Source organism: Rhinatrema bivittatum, chromosome 4, assembly GCF_901001135.1.
Source record: "Rhinatrema bivittatum chromosome 4, aRhiBiv1.1, whole genome shotgun sequence".
NCBI classification, from domain to species: Eukaryota; Metazoa; Chordata; class Amphibia; order Gymnophiona; family Rhinatrematidae; genus Rhinatrema; species Rhinatrema bivittatum.
This window is the reverse complement of record NC_042618.1, coordinates 465,835,251-465,851,373: the sequence shown is the minus strand read 5'-3', so window position 1 is coordinate 465,851,373 and position 16,123 is coordinate 465,835,251. Positions and strand designations below refer to the sequence as shown.

The 16,123-nt window shown below is 44.9% G+C and overlaps 1 protein-coding gene across 1 annotated transcript in view; it reads left to right on the top strand.

The window, feature by feature from the left end:
• TRHDE (thyrotropin releasing hormone degrading enzyme) overlaps window positions 1–15,854 on the top strand; it is a 354,513-nt gene extending 338,659 nt beyond the window's left edge. The window contains exons 16-19 of the mRNA XM_029597174.1: window positions 1,150–1,317; window positions 1,414–1,554; window positions 3,752–3,833; window positions 11,944–15,854. Coding sequence (XP_029453034.1) covers window positions 1,150–1,317; window positions 1,414–1,554; window positions 3,752–3,833; window positions 11,944–12,090 — 538 coding nt within the window. The 3' untranslated portion in view covers window positions 12,091–15,854. The remainder of the gene's footprint in view (window positions 1–1,149; window positions 1,318–1,413; window positions 1,555–3,751; window positions 3,834–11,943) is intronic.
• Window positions 15,855–16,123: the final 269 nt, after the last annotated feature.

Sequence of the window (16,123 nt, the reverse complement as noted above, 5' to 3'; positions counted from 1 at the left end):
CTGGCATCGTTTTTCTTTTATAGAAAATTACCACTGAGAGATATGATACTCATGTATGATAAATACACTGAAAAAGAATATAGAAAATGCTATGTGATCAATGAACATTTGAAACCTATACTTAATGCAGAAAAGATCTCTAGTTTTGTGGATGTCTTTTCCATTTAGCAATAATGCGTTTATGGCCAATTAAAATCAAGGCCGTGAGAGTGTCATTCTCACAATAACACCCTCCTATACTGCCACATGTTTTTCTAACTAGGATCTTTAAAAAAAAAAAAAAAAAAGTCATGATTCAAGACCTGCAGCACGTCCATAAATACCCAATTGTGGGTCAGTCCCTCCTGGAGAATAATTCATATCCTAAAAGCCACTCATCTCTGATTTTCCTGTTTCCCCTACCAATTCTAGAAACCATAATGTTAAAGAGCTGTTTAATGGCATGATCTCATATATCCTTGTTCTAGGTCAGAACCATGTTGCTGCTTCTTGTGGTCCTTTTATCAAATATTTATGTCCTTGACATGCACCAAATATATACGTGAATGCTAATGAGGAACAGAAAACATCCACAGGAATTTTATATGACAAAATTACACTAAGAGGTCAATACCCAGTGCAGGTAGTGGACAAGTTAGCCGGATAACTTGTCCCATATATTCAGCGGAATAAACGTCCCCAAAGTTATCCAGCTACATATAACCAGATAACGTAAAAACCTAACGGCTATATATAAATGTAAGTTAATCATAATGTACTTATGGCTAACTTATGTGCTGGGGGTGAGTATCTACTGTACATTGCTCCCTGCAGTAGCTTTCTAAATATTGGGGGGGGGGAAGCATATTCAGGTTGGGGGGCACTCACCGGCACATTTCTATTATGCTCTGTCTTTTGCCTTCATAAGAAGTGAGACTTGGAGTGTTCAAACCAAAATACACTGTAAAGAGTTAATGCAAATGTATACTTGATAAAGTTTTAGAGAAGACGTTTGGACTACGATCAAGAGAAAGAAGATTGGAGAGCTAGGATTTAATTAATTCAACTACATATAACTTGTAATACAAATATTGATTGTTTTCCGTCTGGCAGGTGTCCTTTGAGTGTATGCTAGATTAACTTTTATCCCACGCTTCTATGCTCATTTAGGATTCCACCGAATGTCAGAGACATTGTATACTGTACAGGTGTTTCCTTGATGGATGAAGATGTCTGGGAATTCATTTGGATGAAATTCCATGCTTCCACGGCGGTGTCAGAAAAGAAAATATTGCTAGAAGCCTTGACCTGTAGCGACGACAGAAATCTGTTAAACAGGTAAGTGGAGCTCTTTCTCTGTTTTCAATGGCTCCTTTGCTGTTGCCCCAGCAAGACGATTACATTGTGGCCTTTTTCTAACCTCGGCCTGTGAAGGCTTCTTAATCTCTCCCTGAATTCAGACGTGGTCCTGGATCAAGATGCAATTGATGTGATTATCCATGTTGCACGAAACCCACATGGGCGAGATCTAGCATGGAAGTTCTTCAGGGAAAAATGGAACATTTTAAATGCCAGGTGAGTGTTCTTGCTTAGTATAACGTGGATGCATGTTGAGGGATGCACAAACTAGTTTGGATTAAGTCCTTTCTGACCACCATAACTCCCCTTGGGATCAAAAGGAAAATGTTAATTATGGAAGAATCATGTGTTCTTCAATTCAGTTTCATCTGAACCCCGACAAATGGACCCATGTGAAGCATTGGTAAACTTTGTAGGGTAGATTTTAAAAAATAGCGCGATCGCGTACTTTTCTTCGCGCACCAGGCGCAAACAAAAGTACGCTGGATTTTATAAGATATGTGCGTAGCCGCGCGTATCTTATAAAATCCGGGATCGGCGCGCGCAAGGCTGCCGATTTGGGCAGCCTGCGCGCGCCGAGCCGCACAGCCTGCCTCCGTTCCCTTCCCCTACCTAACCCACCCCCCCGGCCCTATCTAAACCCCCCCCTACCTTTATCCATGGATTTACGCCTACCGGAGGCAGATGTAAATCCGCGCGCGCCAGTGGGCTGCTGGCGTGCCAAGACCCGACCCGGGGGCTGTTCCGGAGGGCGCGACCACGCCCCCGGGCCGGTGCCATGCCCCCGGGCCCGCCCCCCAAACGCCGCGTCACGCCCCCGAAACGCCGCATCATTTGGCGACACCCCGAGACGCCCCTTTTTAAAAGCCCCGGGACTTACGCGCGTCCCGGGGCTCTGCGCGAGCCGGCGGCCTATGCAAAATAGACGCGCCGGCGCGCGAGGGCCCTGCTCGCATAAATCCGGCCGTGTGTGTTTTAAAGGTAAAAAATTACAGCTCTGAGGGCTGTATAATGGGAATGGGGAATGACAGTGCTACTTTGGTCAGTGATTCTTGTATAGTTTTGTGGCTTTATTTGACATTATTGTTTTATTATTTTATAGTTGGTTTATTGGTGTGAATGATATGTTAGATGTCACAGTTAATTTGTGGTTTGTTTTTTTTTTTATTTGTTAAATATTGATTGGTATATGCTATACACTGCTTAGGATGATTTATCAAAGGAGTCCTATAAAAGATGTTTTAAATAAGTAAATAAATAAATTTTGGTTACCTATCCCCCAAACATAAAACTCGCAGAATAATTCCTTCCATTCAATGTATGGTTTACCCTGAGCTACACAAATCAAGGACTCGAGAATCCATCGTAATTCTGACATTCTTGGCTTAGATCTGGATATGTCTATATTTCCAGATTTCACCTGGCACCTCAGAAATGTATGTTCAGCCAGAAAGATGCAGAGAACTTGGGGTTTTTTTTGTTTTTTTTTAAATGGCCACTGAATAGAGAATGAAGCAGCAAACTCATCGAGGAAAGAAGCAAGCCATTAGCAAGAAAACTTAATAGGATGCAAATGAAGCTTATTAGTGGCAGTGGCCATTGCACATGAACCTCTATATTCCTGTTACAACAACTAATAATATTAATAATAATAATTGGAACCTGTGATCCGTGTAGGATGAAAAGTATTTTACAAGTAAAATACCCTGGAACCAGACAGGAAGCCAGCCAGGTCTGAACAGTGCGAGGGAGGGAGGAAGAAGAGTGTGTTCCCAGTTGGATAAAGTGAGGTGTCAGGGTCGAAGCGTGACCTCCCAGAGGTCCGTGGAAGAGTGCAGAAGCTTCGTTTGAGCTCCTTGGATATTCAGGAACCTCTTGACATCTGACTCGCTGTTCTAGCCACAGTATGGCTGGTGGGCATCCTTTGGCCATAAAGAAGGATGATCCAAAAACCAACCCAACCAAAACAGTTTTCTGGGTGTTTTTATTGTTTGAATGCCCACGAGCGTGACTAGAGCCACGTCCTGTTTAAGGCTCCGAGATCCCTGAGCCAGGCTTCACGTTACCTTTTTGCATTCGTGCATAACAGCCTTTGCTGCTTCTGCAAACCAATCCAAATAAGTGCGTTTGCTACCTTTTCTAAAGAGAATTCAAGCAGAAACTCTTTTAGGCAGCTGTGGTTGACATGTTTTATTTTATTTATTTTGTGTTTTTCTATACCGGCATTCGCGATAGGTATCACATCATGCCGATTTACAAGTAACAATGTTGGCGTGTTCTTTCCCAAACTGCCTTGGCCCTGGCTTAGATTTTGGTGTCGATGCCCATTCATTTGTAATTGAAAACTTTTGAAACAGATAGCTACTTTAAATGTTTAATGAGTGCTTTTTTTTCTTTTCCCCTCCCCGTAAAGATATGGTGAGGCTTTATTTATGAATTCCAAACTTATCAGCGGAGTCACGGAATTTCTGAACGCCGAAGGGGAACTGCAGGAGGTAAATACTTGAAAATCATTTCTAAAGCTGGGGGGTTTTTCTTCTCAGTCTGCATACTGCAAGTGCAAACGAGGATGCTTAGTCTGCTTCCTTTTCTCCATGCGACAGCAGTGAGACCAGAGTGTACCAGGAGATGCAAGTGACATCATCTTTATCACTCTAGCACTATTCCCAGAGGGCCAGATATGAACCCTCATGTACGGTATATGCATCCCTTGTATACCATGCAGAATACAAGAATTGCCATACTGGGTCGGACCGAGGGCCCATCAAGCCCAGCATCCTGTCTCCAGCAGTGGCCAGTCCAGATTTCAAGTACCTGGCTCAAACACTAGGTAGATCCCATGCTCCTGATGCCGGTAATAAGCAGTGGCTGTTCCATAGGAAAGGAGGTATATAATCGGCCAATCTGATAACTGTCCTGCTTCATGAGGGACCAGTTTCCCTTTGTGCGGGACAGAAACACTCCGGCTGCAGGAGTTTAAATCAGAGCCGGTGTCGTCGGCCTCGGCCACGCTGCTTTAGAGCTCAGCCGGAGGATATCCCTTTCCCAGTGAAAGGACAGACAGATCAGAAGCCTACCAGACTGACGCAGTGCGGACAGGTTTCTGAGGCCACCCCCAAACTTTCAAAAGGGTGAATTTTCGGAGCTGAGGAATGCAACCGAATTTGCCCTTGCTTTTCCGGAGCAATCAGTTTGGAGTACCCAGCACTATCTTACTCTTTAAATGTCATTGAATTGTGTGGGGAAGCTGTGTCTTTTACCCTGGGATTCCTTGTAAAGGCAATAGAATTGCTCGCGCCTTTATTCCATGTGGAACTGAAGGTGCTTAGGAATCTGGCAGTAACATGGACCGGACAGCCTCACTTGCGCATACTAATATCAGCGTTAATGCCAGCACTAACACTTGGTAAATGAGCTCACTCTCCTCCTCGTTCCCACCCAAAACCCCTCTGCTGTCACGTAGGGACATTTAGATTCCTCACATGCAAAACCCAGTTATCTCATAAAAATAAATAGACTATTATACTTATTCTTTTAATATTCAAAAACATTTATGAAGGAGCGATTGTTAGGGATGTGAATCGTTTTTTGACGATTTAAAATATCGTCCGATATATTTTAAATCGTTAAAGGTGATATATAATAGGAATTCCCCCGATTTATCGTCAAAAATCGTAAATCGGGGGAAGGGGGAGGGCGGGAAAACCGGCACACTAAAATAACCCTAAAACCCACCCCGACCCTTTAAAATAAATCCCCCACCCTCCCGAACCCCCCCAAAATGTCTTAAATTACCTGGGGTCCAGTGGGTGGGTCCCGGTGTGATGTTCCACTCTCGGGCCACGAGTGCGTTGATAGGAATGGTGCCATTTTGGTTCCTGTCCCCCGACGTCACGAGCATAGGAGATCGCTCCCGGACCCCCGCTGGACCCCCAGGGACTTTTGGCCAGCTTGGGGAGGCCTCCTGACCCACAAGACTTGCCAAAAGTCCAGCGGAGGTCCGGGAACGACCTCCTGCACTCGAATCGTGTTGCCGTAATGCAAAATGGCGGTGGCCATATGGCCGGCGCCATTTTGCAACGAGTACTCCACCCCCTCCCTCTCCTGCCCAAAACAGAATTTGTGATAAATATTAGGATGTGCAGCAGGGATGGATTCCTCCCATTCGGGATTCGGATTCATAGGGGCCCAAATCCGTTGCATCCATTCTCGGGGGCCCCCGATCCGTTCATGTCAAAAATACATTCGTTCCCCCCAAAAAACCCCATCCCAACCCTTTAAAGTTATTTATCTACAAACCCCCACCCTTCTGACCCCCCCAAGACTTGCCAAAAGTACCTGGTGGTCCAACGGGGTTCCTGGAGCGATCTCCTGCACTCGGGCTGTCGGCTGTCGATCTTCAAAATGGTGCCGATAGCCCCTGTGACATAATAAGTGCAAAGGCTATCGGCGCCATTTTGAATACTGGCAGCCAGTGACCCGCGTGCAGGAGATCTCTCCAGGACCCCCGCTGAACCACCAGGGACTTTTGGCAAGTCTTTGGGGGGGGGGGGGGGACACTCCTGACCCTGGAGCAATCTCCTGGAGCAATCTCCTGCACGCGGGTCGTCAGCTGCCAGTATTCAAAATGGCGCTGATAGCCTTTGCCCTTACTATGTCACAGGGGATATCGGCGCCATTGGTCGGTTGCTCCTACCATGTCCCATTGGTGCCATTGAGGGTTCCGAAACATATGGCGAACCCCCATGAATACGACGGATCACCAACGAATAGGCCCCCCACCCCAAGACTTGCCAAAAGTCCCTGGTGGTCTAGCGGGGGTCCTGGAGCAATCTCCTGCATGTGGGTTGTCGGCTGCCAGTATTCAAAATGGCGCCGATAGCCTTTGCCCTTACTATGTCACAGGGGCTATCGGCGCCATTTTGAATACCGGCAGCTGACAGCCCGAGTGCAGGAGATCGCTCCAGGAACCCCGCTGGACCACCAGGTACTTTTGGCAAGTCTTGGGGGGGGGGGTCAGGAGGGTGGGGGACTTATTCGTTGGTGATCCGTCTTATTCGTGGGGGTTCGCCATATGTTTCGGAACCCCCACGAATACAACGAATATGGCATATACATTGCGGATTCACAATACGCTGAAAACGAATGCACACCCCTAATAAATATCACACATCGTGGTTTGGACATTTCACAGAACATAACACCAGGAAAAAAGGTGAAGTTATTTCCAGCATTAAAACATGCAATAACCTGTGTTACACTATCATACACAACATTAAACACCCCTCATTTTCATAAACTCTGCCCAAATTCCTCCCCTTTGACTACATTTTGAAAACTTGCATACGCAGCTCAGAATGGTGTTATTGCGGGCATTAGGGTTCTTACGCCCGCGTTAAGGCCCTAACGCAGTTTGATGAATGAGCCTGTCAATTAGATGCTGTGAGGCTGAATGTCAGCCCCAGAGTTTTTAGCCATTTTGGGGAAACATACATTTCTTCTATTTTTGTATTTTGCTCTTTTTTTAGAGTCTGGTTTCTCTGGCTTTCCATTTCAGTTGTGTCTGCAGGTTTCTAGTTCAGTATTAGGTAAGGGTCGGTCTGTATTCCGCCTGTGTGTAATTGAGGTGCAGTATTTCCCTGTAGGGATTGCAGCAGTCCAGCTTGTTCTCTTTCCCAGAAGGTGATGTATTAGTGTTCTAGGTCCTGGTGTAATATTTGTACTGCTGCCTTTGTATAAATGATGGTGCTGTTTGATTCCTGAGAGTCCGTGCTGTGATTGTATGGAATAGCAAGATTTTAGCTGCCTTTTTTTATTTTATTTTTTGCAGGGTTTGTGTTACTTCACAAAGTGCTTAGCAGTAGAAGGATTTTGTTTTGCTGAGGTGACACCAGAATTTGAAAATATATTTTTTTTTGCGGGTTGGGATGTAATGTAAACTATCTTCATTCTGCTCTACACCTGTTCTTATGGTTATTATAATTTTTGCTATTTTATTGCAGTTATGATGATCTCTGCCTTTCTGGAAAGAGGATTTAGGAAAGAGAACATGGAGATTTGTTTTAATTAAATGATTAATGAGATCTGATGTTTGTATTCTTTGCTTTTTACATGATATTCTTGTGTATTTATAAACTGCAATAAATATAAAAGGAATACAGATTAAAAAGAAATTTTTAATGTTGGTAAGTTTGAAATAATTGAGTTACAATATTTTAAAGTGTCGCTCATGATGCACATCAGCTGTTGTGGACTATCTAGAAATCCATTGTCAGGTGCACTCTAAGGGGCGGATTTTAAAAGGCCCACGCGCGTAAATCCGGAAGGATTTACGCGTGCAGGGCCCTCGCGCGCCGGTGCGCCTATTTTGCATAGGCCGCCAGCGCGTAAGTCCCGGGGCTTTCGAAAAGGGGCGGGAGGGGGCGTGTCCGGGGGTGTTCCCGAAATGATGTGGCATTTCGGGGGCGTGCCACGGCGTTTCGGGGGCGGGCCTGGGGGGCGTGTTCGAGGCCTCCGGACCAGCCCCCGGGACCGGAGGACGGAGCGGGGCTGCCAGCCGGCACGCACAAAGTTAAGGGGGGTTTAGATAGGGCCGGGGGGGGGGGGGTGGGTTAGGTAGGGGAAGGGAGGGGAAGGTGGGGGGAGGGCGAAGGAAAGTACGCGCTCGCGTATTGTTTGAAGATGTACCTCTAAGGCATTATTTATCGAGAAGACGACAACTAGTAGACCTGTATGCCTACTTCCTACCTATTTTAACCTTTGGTTGCCCCCCAAAAGATCAGTCCCAACTACGCCACTGGCTGGACTCTCATTGAATCAATTGCAGTGCTCCCTTTTCTGTGGCCTAGGGGCTGTCTCCTGTCGTTTGTTCTTTCTTTCTTTTCTGTGTAACATAAAATTAGTTGCAAGGCTTTCGTCAAAGAGTCCCATCAGGCCCTGGAGCAGATCTTTCACCCTCCCCAGTGGGGGGGCGATTCGCGGGGAGTGCTTTTCATAGAACGCATGACCACCTTTGGCTCTTGCTCGTTTTGACCCCCCTCCTGCCCTAGGAGTGTGCTGAGGCTCAAGGGGAGGAATCCTCAGGCACCCAGGGTTTGGAAGTCCCTTGGGATCCCAAAGGATCCTGAGTCCGAGATGACCCAGATGAATGGAGCTGGGAACAGGGGAGTTAGTCCCACACTCCTAGAGCTTCTCTGAAGAATTACCGTATGCGTCTCAGCAGCTGGATTTTCTGTCGGGGCTCAGTGGGAGAGCTGCCCCCGTCCAGGAGAAATTCTGCAGAGTTGCTGGCTGAAAGGGATGGGTTTTTTTTTTCCTAAATTCAAGAGAAGTGTTTCTTCGTGTAAGAAGAACTGATCAGATCCCAGTGCGGGGTAAAGGTCAGGGAGGGTCCCTCTCCCTTTGAGAGTGGTTAGAGAAGAAACCCCTGAGCGCCTGTAGATTTCGGAGATGGTATTTTGGGGTGGTCTATGGATTGTGCCAGGTGCAAGTGAATCATTCCCAGCAGATTAACCCAACAAAGGAATTTTTTTTTTAACAATCCCCAGTCGGTAGGTGGGGAGTGCATCAACTCTTTGCCGGAGAACCTCCTTTACCCTAGGTGGCTTCGAAAACTTTCCTTCCTCCCCTGGAGCATTGGGGGTCACAGCCTGACCCCCAGCACTCCCTGGTGAGTCCCTGAATCCAGTCAGAGGCTGAGGCAGACTTACATAATTTAAAAAATAAAATAAAATAAAGGTAATTTGAAATGAAAAGAGGAGTAGTCAGCAGTCACTGTAACATGAACCGCTGTGCTGCATTTTATATTGCGATCCCATGTTAGAGGTTGGTGCCTGCTTGTTTTGGGGGACAGGTGTCATGAATGGTCATTAGTTGTTTTTTTTGTCTATTGTTTGAAGGCTTGGGGTTATTGTTTGTATGGAATCCGCTGTCTGCCTTTCCTGGAAAATGCAGAATATTAAATAGAATAAAATAAATAAATGTGTTCCTTTCATGAAAGGATAAAAAAAAAAAAATGGTATTGTGGGCACTAGCAACTACAGAAGCTCTTCCCCAGTGTCCCCCACATCTAATGTTTACATATTCTCCTAAATCAAGGTTCATGGCGCTTGCATCACTCTGCATTCAGTTGTTGCCCTGAATAGAGCTTGGTATAGCTGTAGGACATTATTATAGACGTTTCCACGTATTGCTAAGAATAGTCTAACTGCAAGCGATAGTTCACTGAGAATACATCCGAATATGATCAGGCCTTACCTGCAGGAGCTGTGACGTGAGCTCGTTTTCACAAATAACGTGGCTTGTCATTTAAGGAAGACGGCAGTGCCACAGACTTAGCTGGTTTATTTGGGAGGGGGAAGAGAGGCTATCTCCTGCCACCAAGCTTCCGCGAATCCGTTCTGCTTTGATTGTGAAGCGATTTCAAAGAATCCGAAGTTCGTCAAGGTTGCAGGGATGTGTAGTTTTGCTCTGGGGATTCTTTTTATTTTCGGTTTCAGTTTGTTATATTTATTTTGGTTCGGTTCATTTGACGAGCTGAAATAAAATTTAAGGGCCAGATATCCAAAGTAGAACCTTTAACAGAAACCTGGGGGTAGCCTGCACGGAGGGGCAGTTACTTCCATAAGAAGCTTGCTGGGCAGACTGGATGGACCATTTGGTCCTCTTCTGCTGTCATTACTATGTTACTGTATGTAGCTGCTTAAGTAATTCAGCCGGATAAGGCTCATCCGACTAACTTGCAAGTGATAGTCAGCAGCATGGCTGCTACGCCACTGAATATCACCATAAAAATCGCTAGTTGGCCAGGTAAGTCTTATCTGGCTAACTTTACACCTGTTGTTGCAAAATTAACCAGATGAGTCGCTCCTTCCTGAAAGGCCCGTTTCCTATGCACCACTTCTCTGGATGAATACTTATCCAGTAAAGCACCTATCCAGCTAAGTGCTTGCTGCTGAATGGAGTTGGATATTCACCCACTGCCTCTTATCTGGCTAAGTGGCTGAATATCGCCCTCTACATTTTTAAATGGAAGGACCTGCAATGAGACCTCCCTGGGCCCCGCTGCCTCATCACTACCACCACCGCCACCACATCTGAGCTGAAGCCTCCCCAGATCCTTCCTCCTCCTCCTCCTCCTCACAAGTGAGCCAGGGCCTCTACAGCCCCCGCTTACCCCCTTACGCAGAGTCTTCAGTCTAAGAAGGGGGCAAGGGCAATCCCTCATTTGCTCTTGCCCAACCAGCTGGCCCTGAGACCAGTGCTAGTGTTTCACAGCTGGAAAGCATCTGCCCCCCCAAAACAACGTGGAACTGCTCGGTAGCGTTTAGTTGTAAATCTGTACAACAAAACGGCTCTGACTTCAGGGTCAGGTCAGTACCATTGTGCAGCCAGGAGTCAGCAAGGTAGGGGATACCAGGGATTGTCCCTGTCCCTGTCCCTTTCACCACTGGAGACACCACAGAAAGGGGAAGTTCCAGCTGCTCTGGGTGTGGATGGGCAGGTCTGGGGAGGTTTTTTCTAAACAAACTAAAGCCAGTGTTCAGATATTTTCAGCTAAGTTGGTTTTCCATTTGTTATTTGTTATGAAATATGCACCCATTTAAAATGAATGCGCTTCGTTGGTCACCTGGTTCTGGCTACGCTGACAGGTGATACATGGAACATTTTTGTGACTACATCTTTCTAGGTGAGCTTTTAGGAGTATTCATAAATGGACAAAACTGTCAAGAATCTTAAGGATTTATCCTGAAAAGCTGCTTGCATGGTTCTTACTGTCAGTAGAGAACGCAACAGAGAAAACTGAAAAGTACTTGAAAGCAGGTGCAATTTCTGGACAGAAAGTGTGGCAGACAACTTTATGCCAAGTTGGACAATTTTGCTTCGTATGAACAGTCCTGAAAATGCTGTTTTGTGTTGCCTTTTTCGCTAATGTGAAAGGAAGTTGACATAGGGAGGGTCGTTTTATAACATCGTGTGTAACCTATGTGGCAGCTACTGTGTCTAAATTACTCCAGTTTCCAAAGCTTTGAAAATTAAGCGAATGTGCATGCGGAAACTCACCCCTGGGAAGTTACGCCATCGCTTTGCAATGTGTAACTTGTAAATTTATAGACATACTTTTTAAAAATGAAAAGCAATGCACATAAACCCAAGCTCCACCCTGCCTCATCTTATGCTTGTGAAATTATGTGCAAAACTGGCTTTCATGCATAATTTTTCAAGCGCCCACCCAGGGCAATTTCAAAACACTAAACCTGTGTTTTGTGCAAGGAAACGACTTTGAACATTCACCCCTTACTGATGGTAACTTTAAAACGGGTTTGCTACGTTCTAAAAGTGAATCTTTTTTAATGCAACACCCCTCCATTGTTTTCTACACTGCTGTCAAAATGTAAATGCCAAGTTGCCATTGGGAATCCGGCATAATAATCTGTCATTTCCAAGTCCTTGAAAATGTAGTTGTTTTTAAGTCCGAGGCCTTCATTTGAATCGCTTGACATGCTGATCGTGGGTAAATGACTACTTTGAATGAGAACGTGCATGCCATTGGTCACTGAGCATTTGTGGCTCCTGGATTTGAAATCTCTTCCATTTTCTTTGCAGTTGAAGGACTTCATAAGACTTTGTGAAGGAGGTTCTTCTATGACGCCTTTTTCACGAGCCGTGGAAACTGTAGAAGCCAATGTACGGTGGCAGATGCTCCACAGAGAGGAACTCTTCCAGTGGCTAAGGAAATCCCTGAAACACTGATTGGCGACACCCTGCCCGCTGCCCAGTTTCTGAATGGCAGCTGCTTTGTTTAGAAAAACTAAAAAAAATATATTGGAACTCAAACAAGAGCGCAACGTGCAAGAATCAAGAACAGACTCTGCTTTTCCCTAGTTTTGCACTGGGCCCTTTTTCAACTTTTAACAAAAACGTTTTCAAAAGGAGAAGCTCACCACAACGGTGTGTGTGAAATTCAGTCCTGGCTGTACAGGATGGAACATTCGATTTAAGTGGGTGCATGTCGATGTAACGTCAGTTGAGAAATCGTCGTGGGGTGGTCTGTGCATGGTTTCTGGTCCCTGCCTGTATTTAAGCATGCTTACGTACGGCGTCCACGTTTTGTATTTGAATTCTTGTTACATCAAGAATGGGCATTATGCACAAGCACAATGACTATACATGACAATCAGTGTTGTACTAATCAGAGGAGGCAGGAAAATAACACCAATAGGTTACCGAAAAGAAGCTGGGGGGGGTGGCAGTGGGGGAAGAGATAGAGAATCGATAGATGAGAAGGGCATGGTAGTTATAATTCTAGGAGCAGAAAGTAACGTGCAAAGTGGCCTGTTAGGTGCCTATTGAATCTTCAGAGACACAAATTAAGCTTCTAAGCACAGTTAGATGCCTATCCCACAGCATCCGAAAGGTGGGTGGTTACGAAGTGTGTCCTCATGTTGGACATGCTGAGCTAATATCAGATATATTAAACTTCTAAATATGATATATGTTAGGTGCAGAATCCTACACCATGTATTTAAGTGATTTGCACAAACAGTAGGGGAATCGGATGAGGTTTTAGATTTTGAATATCGATTCAACGTAAATCCCATTTTCTTTGTGTATGATAATAGGGGTAGGTGCAGAATGTTTTCCCATTTCGTTTTATTAAATTAAAAAAAAAAAAAAGAAATTTAAAATAAAGAAATGAAAGGCAAAAATGGAATTTAAAAGATGTTGGGTCTGGCTCTGCTGCAGAAAAAAAATATTTTAAAGTCCCCGCACTCTTCGAATCCCCAGAACCTCCCTCCTCTCAGCCTCTTCATGGGACAGGAGCAATTCCCAGTCACCCCTGCCCTGCCGGTGTAGGAGTCATCTAGCGGGTCGGCTGACCCAGGACAAGGGCCATTCTGAAAATCCACTGCACCAGAAAACGATGCCACTTTCTCTGTATCACCAGATAATCCATCCAAAACATGTCGAGCTTATTCAGTAGATGAATCTGCCATCATAATAGGCAGTACAGGTATTCGTTGCCTTTTGATTACTCATCTGGCACCACAACCAGTATCCCAGATACTGTATCTCCTTCACACACCGGCGTCTTGTGACATTTTGACGCCAGTTTTAAAACCGGTGTGTGAAGAAGATATCGCATCCACATACAGCCCCATGATGCAGAAAACAATTTCTAAATGAGGACCATGTTGGGGTGATTGTGTGAACTGACCAAGCTGGAATACAAAGATAAGTCTTTTAATTGCAAAAAAAAATCAAAACTTCCTAAAAACTATTTATTCTGGGCCACTGGTTGTGGATGCCAGATGATTAATCAAAAGGCAATGAAGGTGTAATATCGGTAGTGCTTATTATGATGGCAGAGTAATTTAGTGAATCAGATTTACACGTATTGGATATACACGTGTTAAACAAAATTATATCTCCATTTTGATTTATGTACCATTTTATATTTTGTATTTGCCCTTTTCTTCTATTACAGATTTTCACAATGGCGCTGGTCTCAAGTCAGCTGGCGCCATTGGAGAAGGAGCAGCCCCTAGAGATCTCTCCTGCCCTGTGAAGGTTGAATAATTGGGAGGATGTTTTGCGGATCTGGAGAGTGCCCAGACTTTTTTGTTTTTACGACGAGGGGCGATCTTTATTTTAAAGTGAAACAAATGAAAGCGAATATTTCACTCGCTTCTCTTTTGTTTTGTTTCAAAAACGGCACTAAACATATTTTGATGCATAGCTACATACCTTTACAAATATCAAAACCACCTTTAATAAAAATACAAACAATGTGAGTGAGCATGGAAATTGTTCACTGGTGATCGTGATTGCTAACGTGAAATTATTGACCCCTCCTATCTTCAAGGTATTGAGACATACTGATATCCACACTCTGTACAGGATGCAACCAAACCTAGACATATTGAATCATACTTGTATTCGGAATCAGTATTTGTAAGGATTTTTGTGTAACCGGTTAGAAAAGACTTCATAACAAGCCAGTCCCAAACCAGCTGTGAAATACAGTAAAGCACCATTTATCTGACGTTCCACTAATCCGAAACTCTCATCTGGAAAAAATTGCGGCTCCCCCTCCTCCCAGACCCATTATCTGGAAAATTTCTATTATCCAGCTATTAGTTGGCCTCATATAATCTGTTATTCAGAATGGCCTGGGTGAGGAGGGAATGGAGCAGGTTGAAGTTTTATTGTTGTGTATATAACTCCTACACTATCATGAAATTGTGAAGCAGGATAATGTAGTTACAAACAGCTCATTTATAAAATGTTATAAGTACACAATACTGAAGCTTTTCTGAAAAGTCAACTGTCCTCTTTATAGCAATACATACGATTTTTATTTTGTTTTTTTTTTACATAGCATTAATAGTACATGAAAGTGCTGTTGAAGGCAAGCATAAGCAATCAAACAATGATTTGGATATCATACAGGCAGGAGAGTAAAGGACAATGAATAACCTAAGCTATCTTTGAGTTTGGACGCAGTTATGGGTTTCTATCTAACAGAACTTACCTGTAATGTTTTTATATATACATATATTTATGGTCAGTGAAGGAAAACATTTGTGTTTTTCTGTGTCCAGTTTTAAGAATACAAATGCTAGTCCAGCATTAAAACATTTGAATCCATATAATCCATGTTTGTCTTCTAACAGCCATGGTGAGAAAAACAAACAAACCAAAAGTTTGCCTCTGTACCAATTAGGGATGTGCAGAGGCAAACTTTATCTTATTTTATTTTTTTGTTTGGGTGGCTTGGGATTTGGTTTGTTTAATATTCATTCAGTTTGTTTCATTGCCAAACCAAAATAAACATGAACAGGCTAATTTTTAAACGATTGTAGGCGCGCCCATACGCTGAGATTGTAATTCACGTGTGTACGATTTAAAATGCACCCAGCGCACGTACGTGTGCTCCTAATCCGAAGAAGGTGCTCGAGCAGACGTGCTTCGCATATCCTCCTCAGGGCTTTGTTGGCTTTAACGCACCTAGGAGAGCGGATTTTCAAACCTGCTCGGGCGAAGGACATTCCCAGGGTTTCCAGTTAGTCCACCAGTTTGCCCAGTCAATATCAAGGTCATCCAGACCTCTTTGGTTCTTCGGCCTGTACTCCCTCCAGTTGACCCGGCTAAAATGCGATTTCTGCAGATTTACACCTGGTCAGAAGCAGCAGTAAACATATGCGGCTAACAAGCCGCTGTGTGCTGTGGCCACCGGATTTAACATACAGAGTAATGCGTGTAACTGCTGGCCTTGCCCCAGAGCACCCATGCCCCGTCCCTTTTTTTCCTCCTTTTTTTTAGCTTGCACACACACACACACACATATGCTCATAGGGGCAGAGTTTAAATGTTACGCGCGCGGGGGGTACATTTCTGCGCTACACCTGATTTTATAACATGCGCGCGCAAAGGGGTGCACAATGGGGTACATTTTAAAACACAGGCGCAAACAAAAGTACGCTAGATTTTATAAAATCCAGGGTCGGCGAGCGCTAGGGGGTGCACATTTGTGCAACTTGCGCGCGCCGAGCCCTGCGCGCGCTGCCCGTTCCCTCCGAGGCCGCTCCGAAATCGGAGTGGCCTCGGAGGAACTTTCCTTCCGCCTCCCCCCACCTTCCCCTCCCTTCCCCTACCTAACCCACCCCCCCGGCCCTATCTAAACCCCCCCCACCTCTATCGCACAAGTTACGCCTGCTAGAGGCAGGCGTAACTTTGCGCACGCCGGGCCGGCTACCGTGCGCCATGTTTCGGTCCGGGGGCT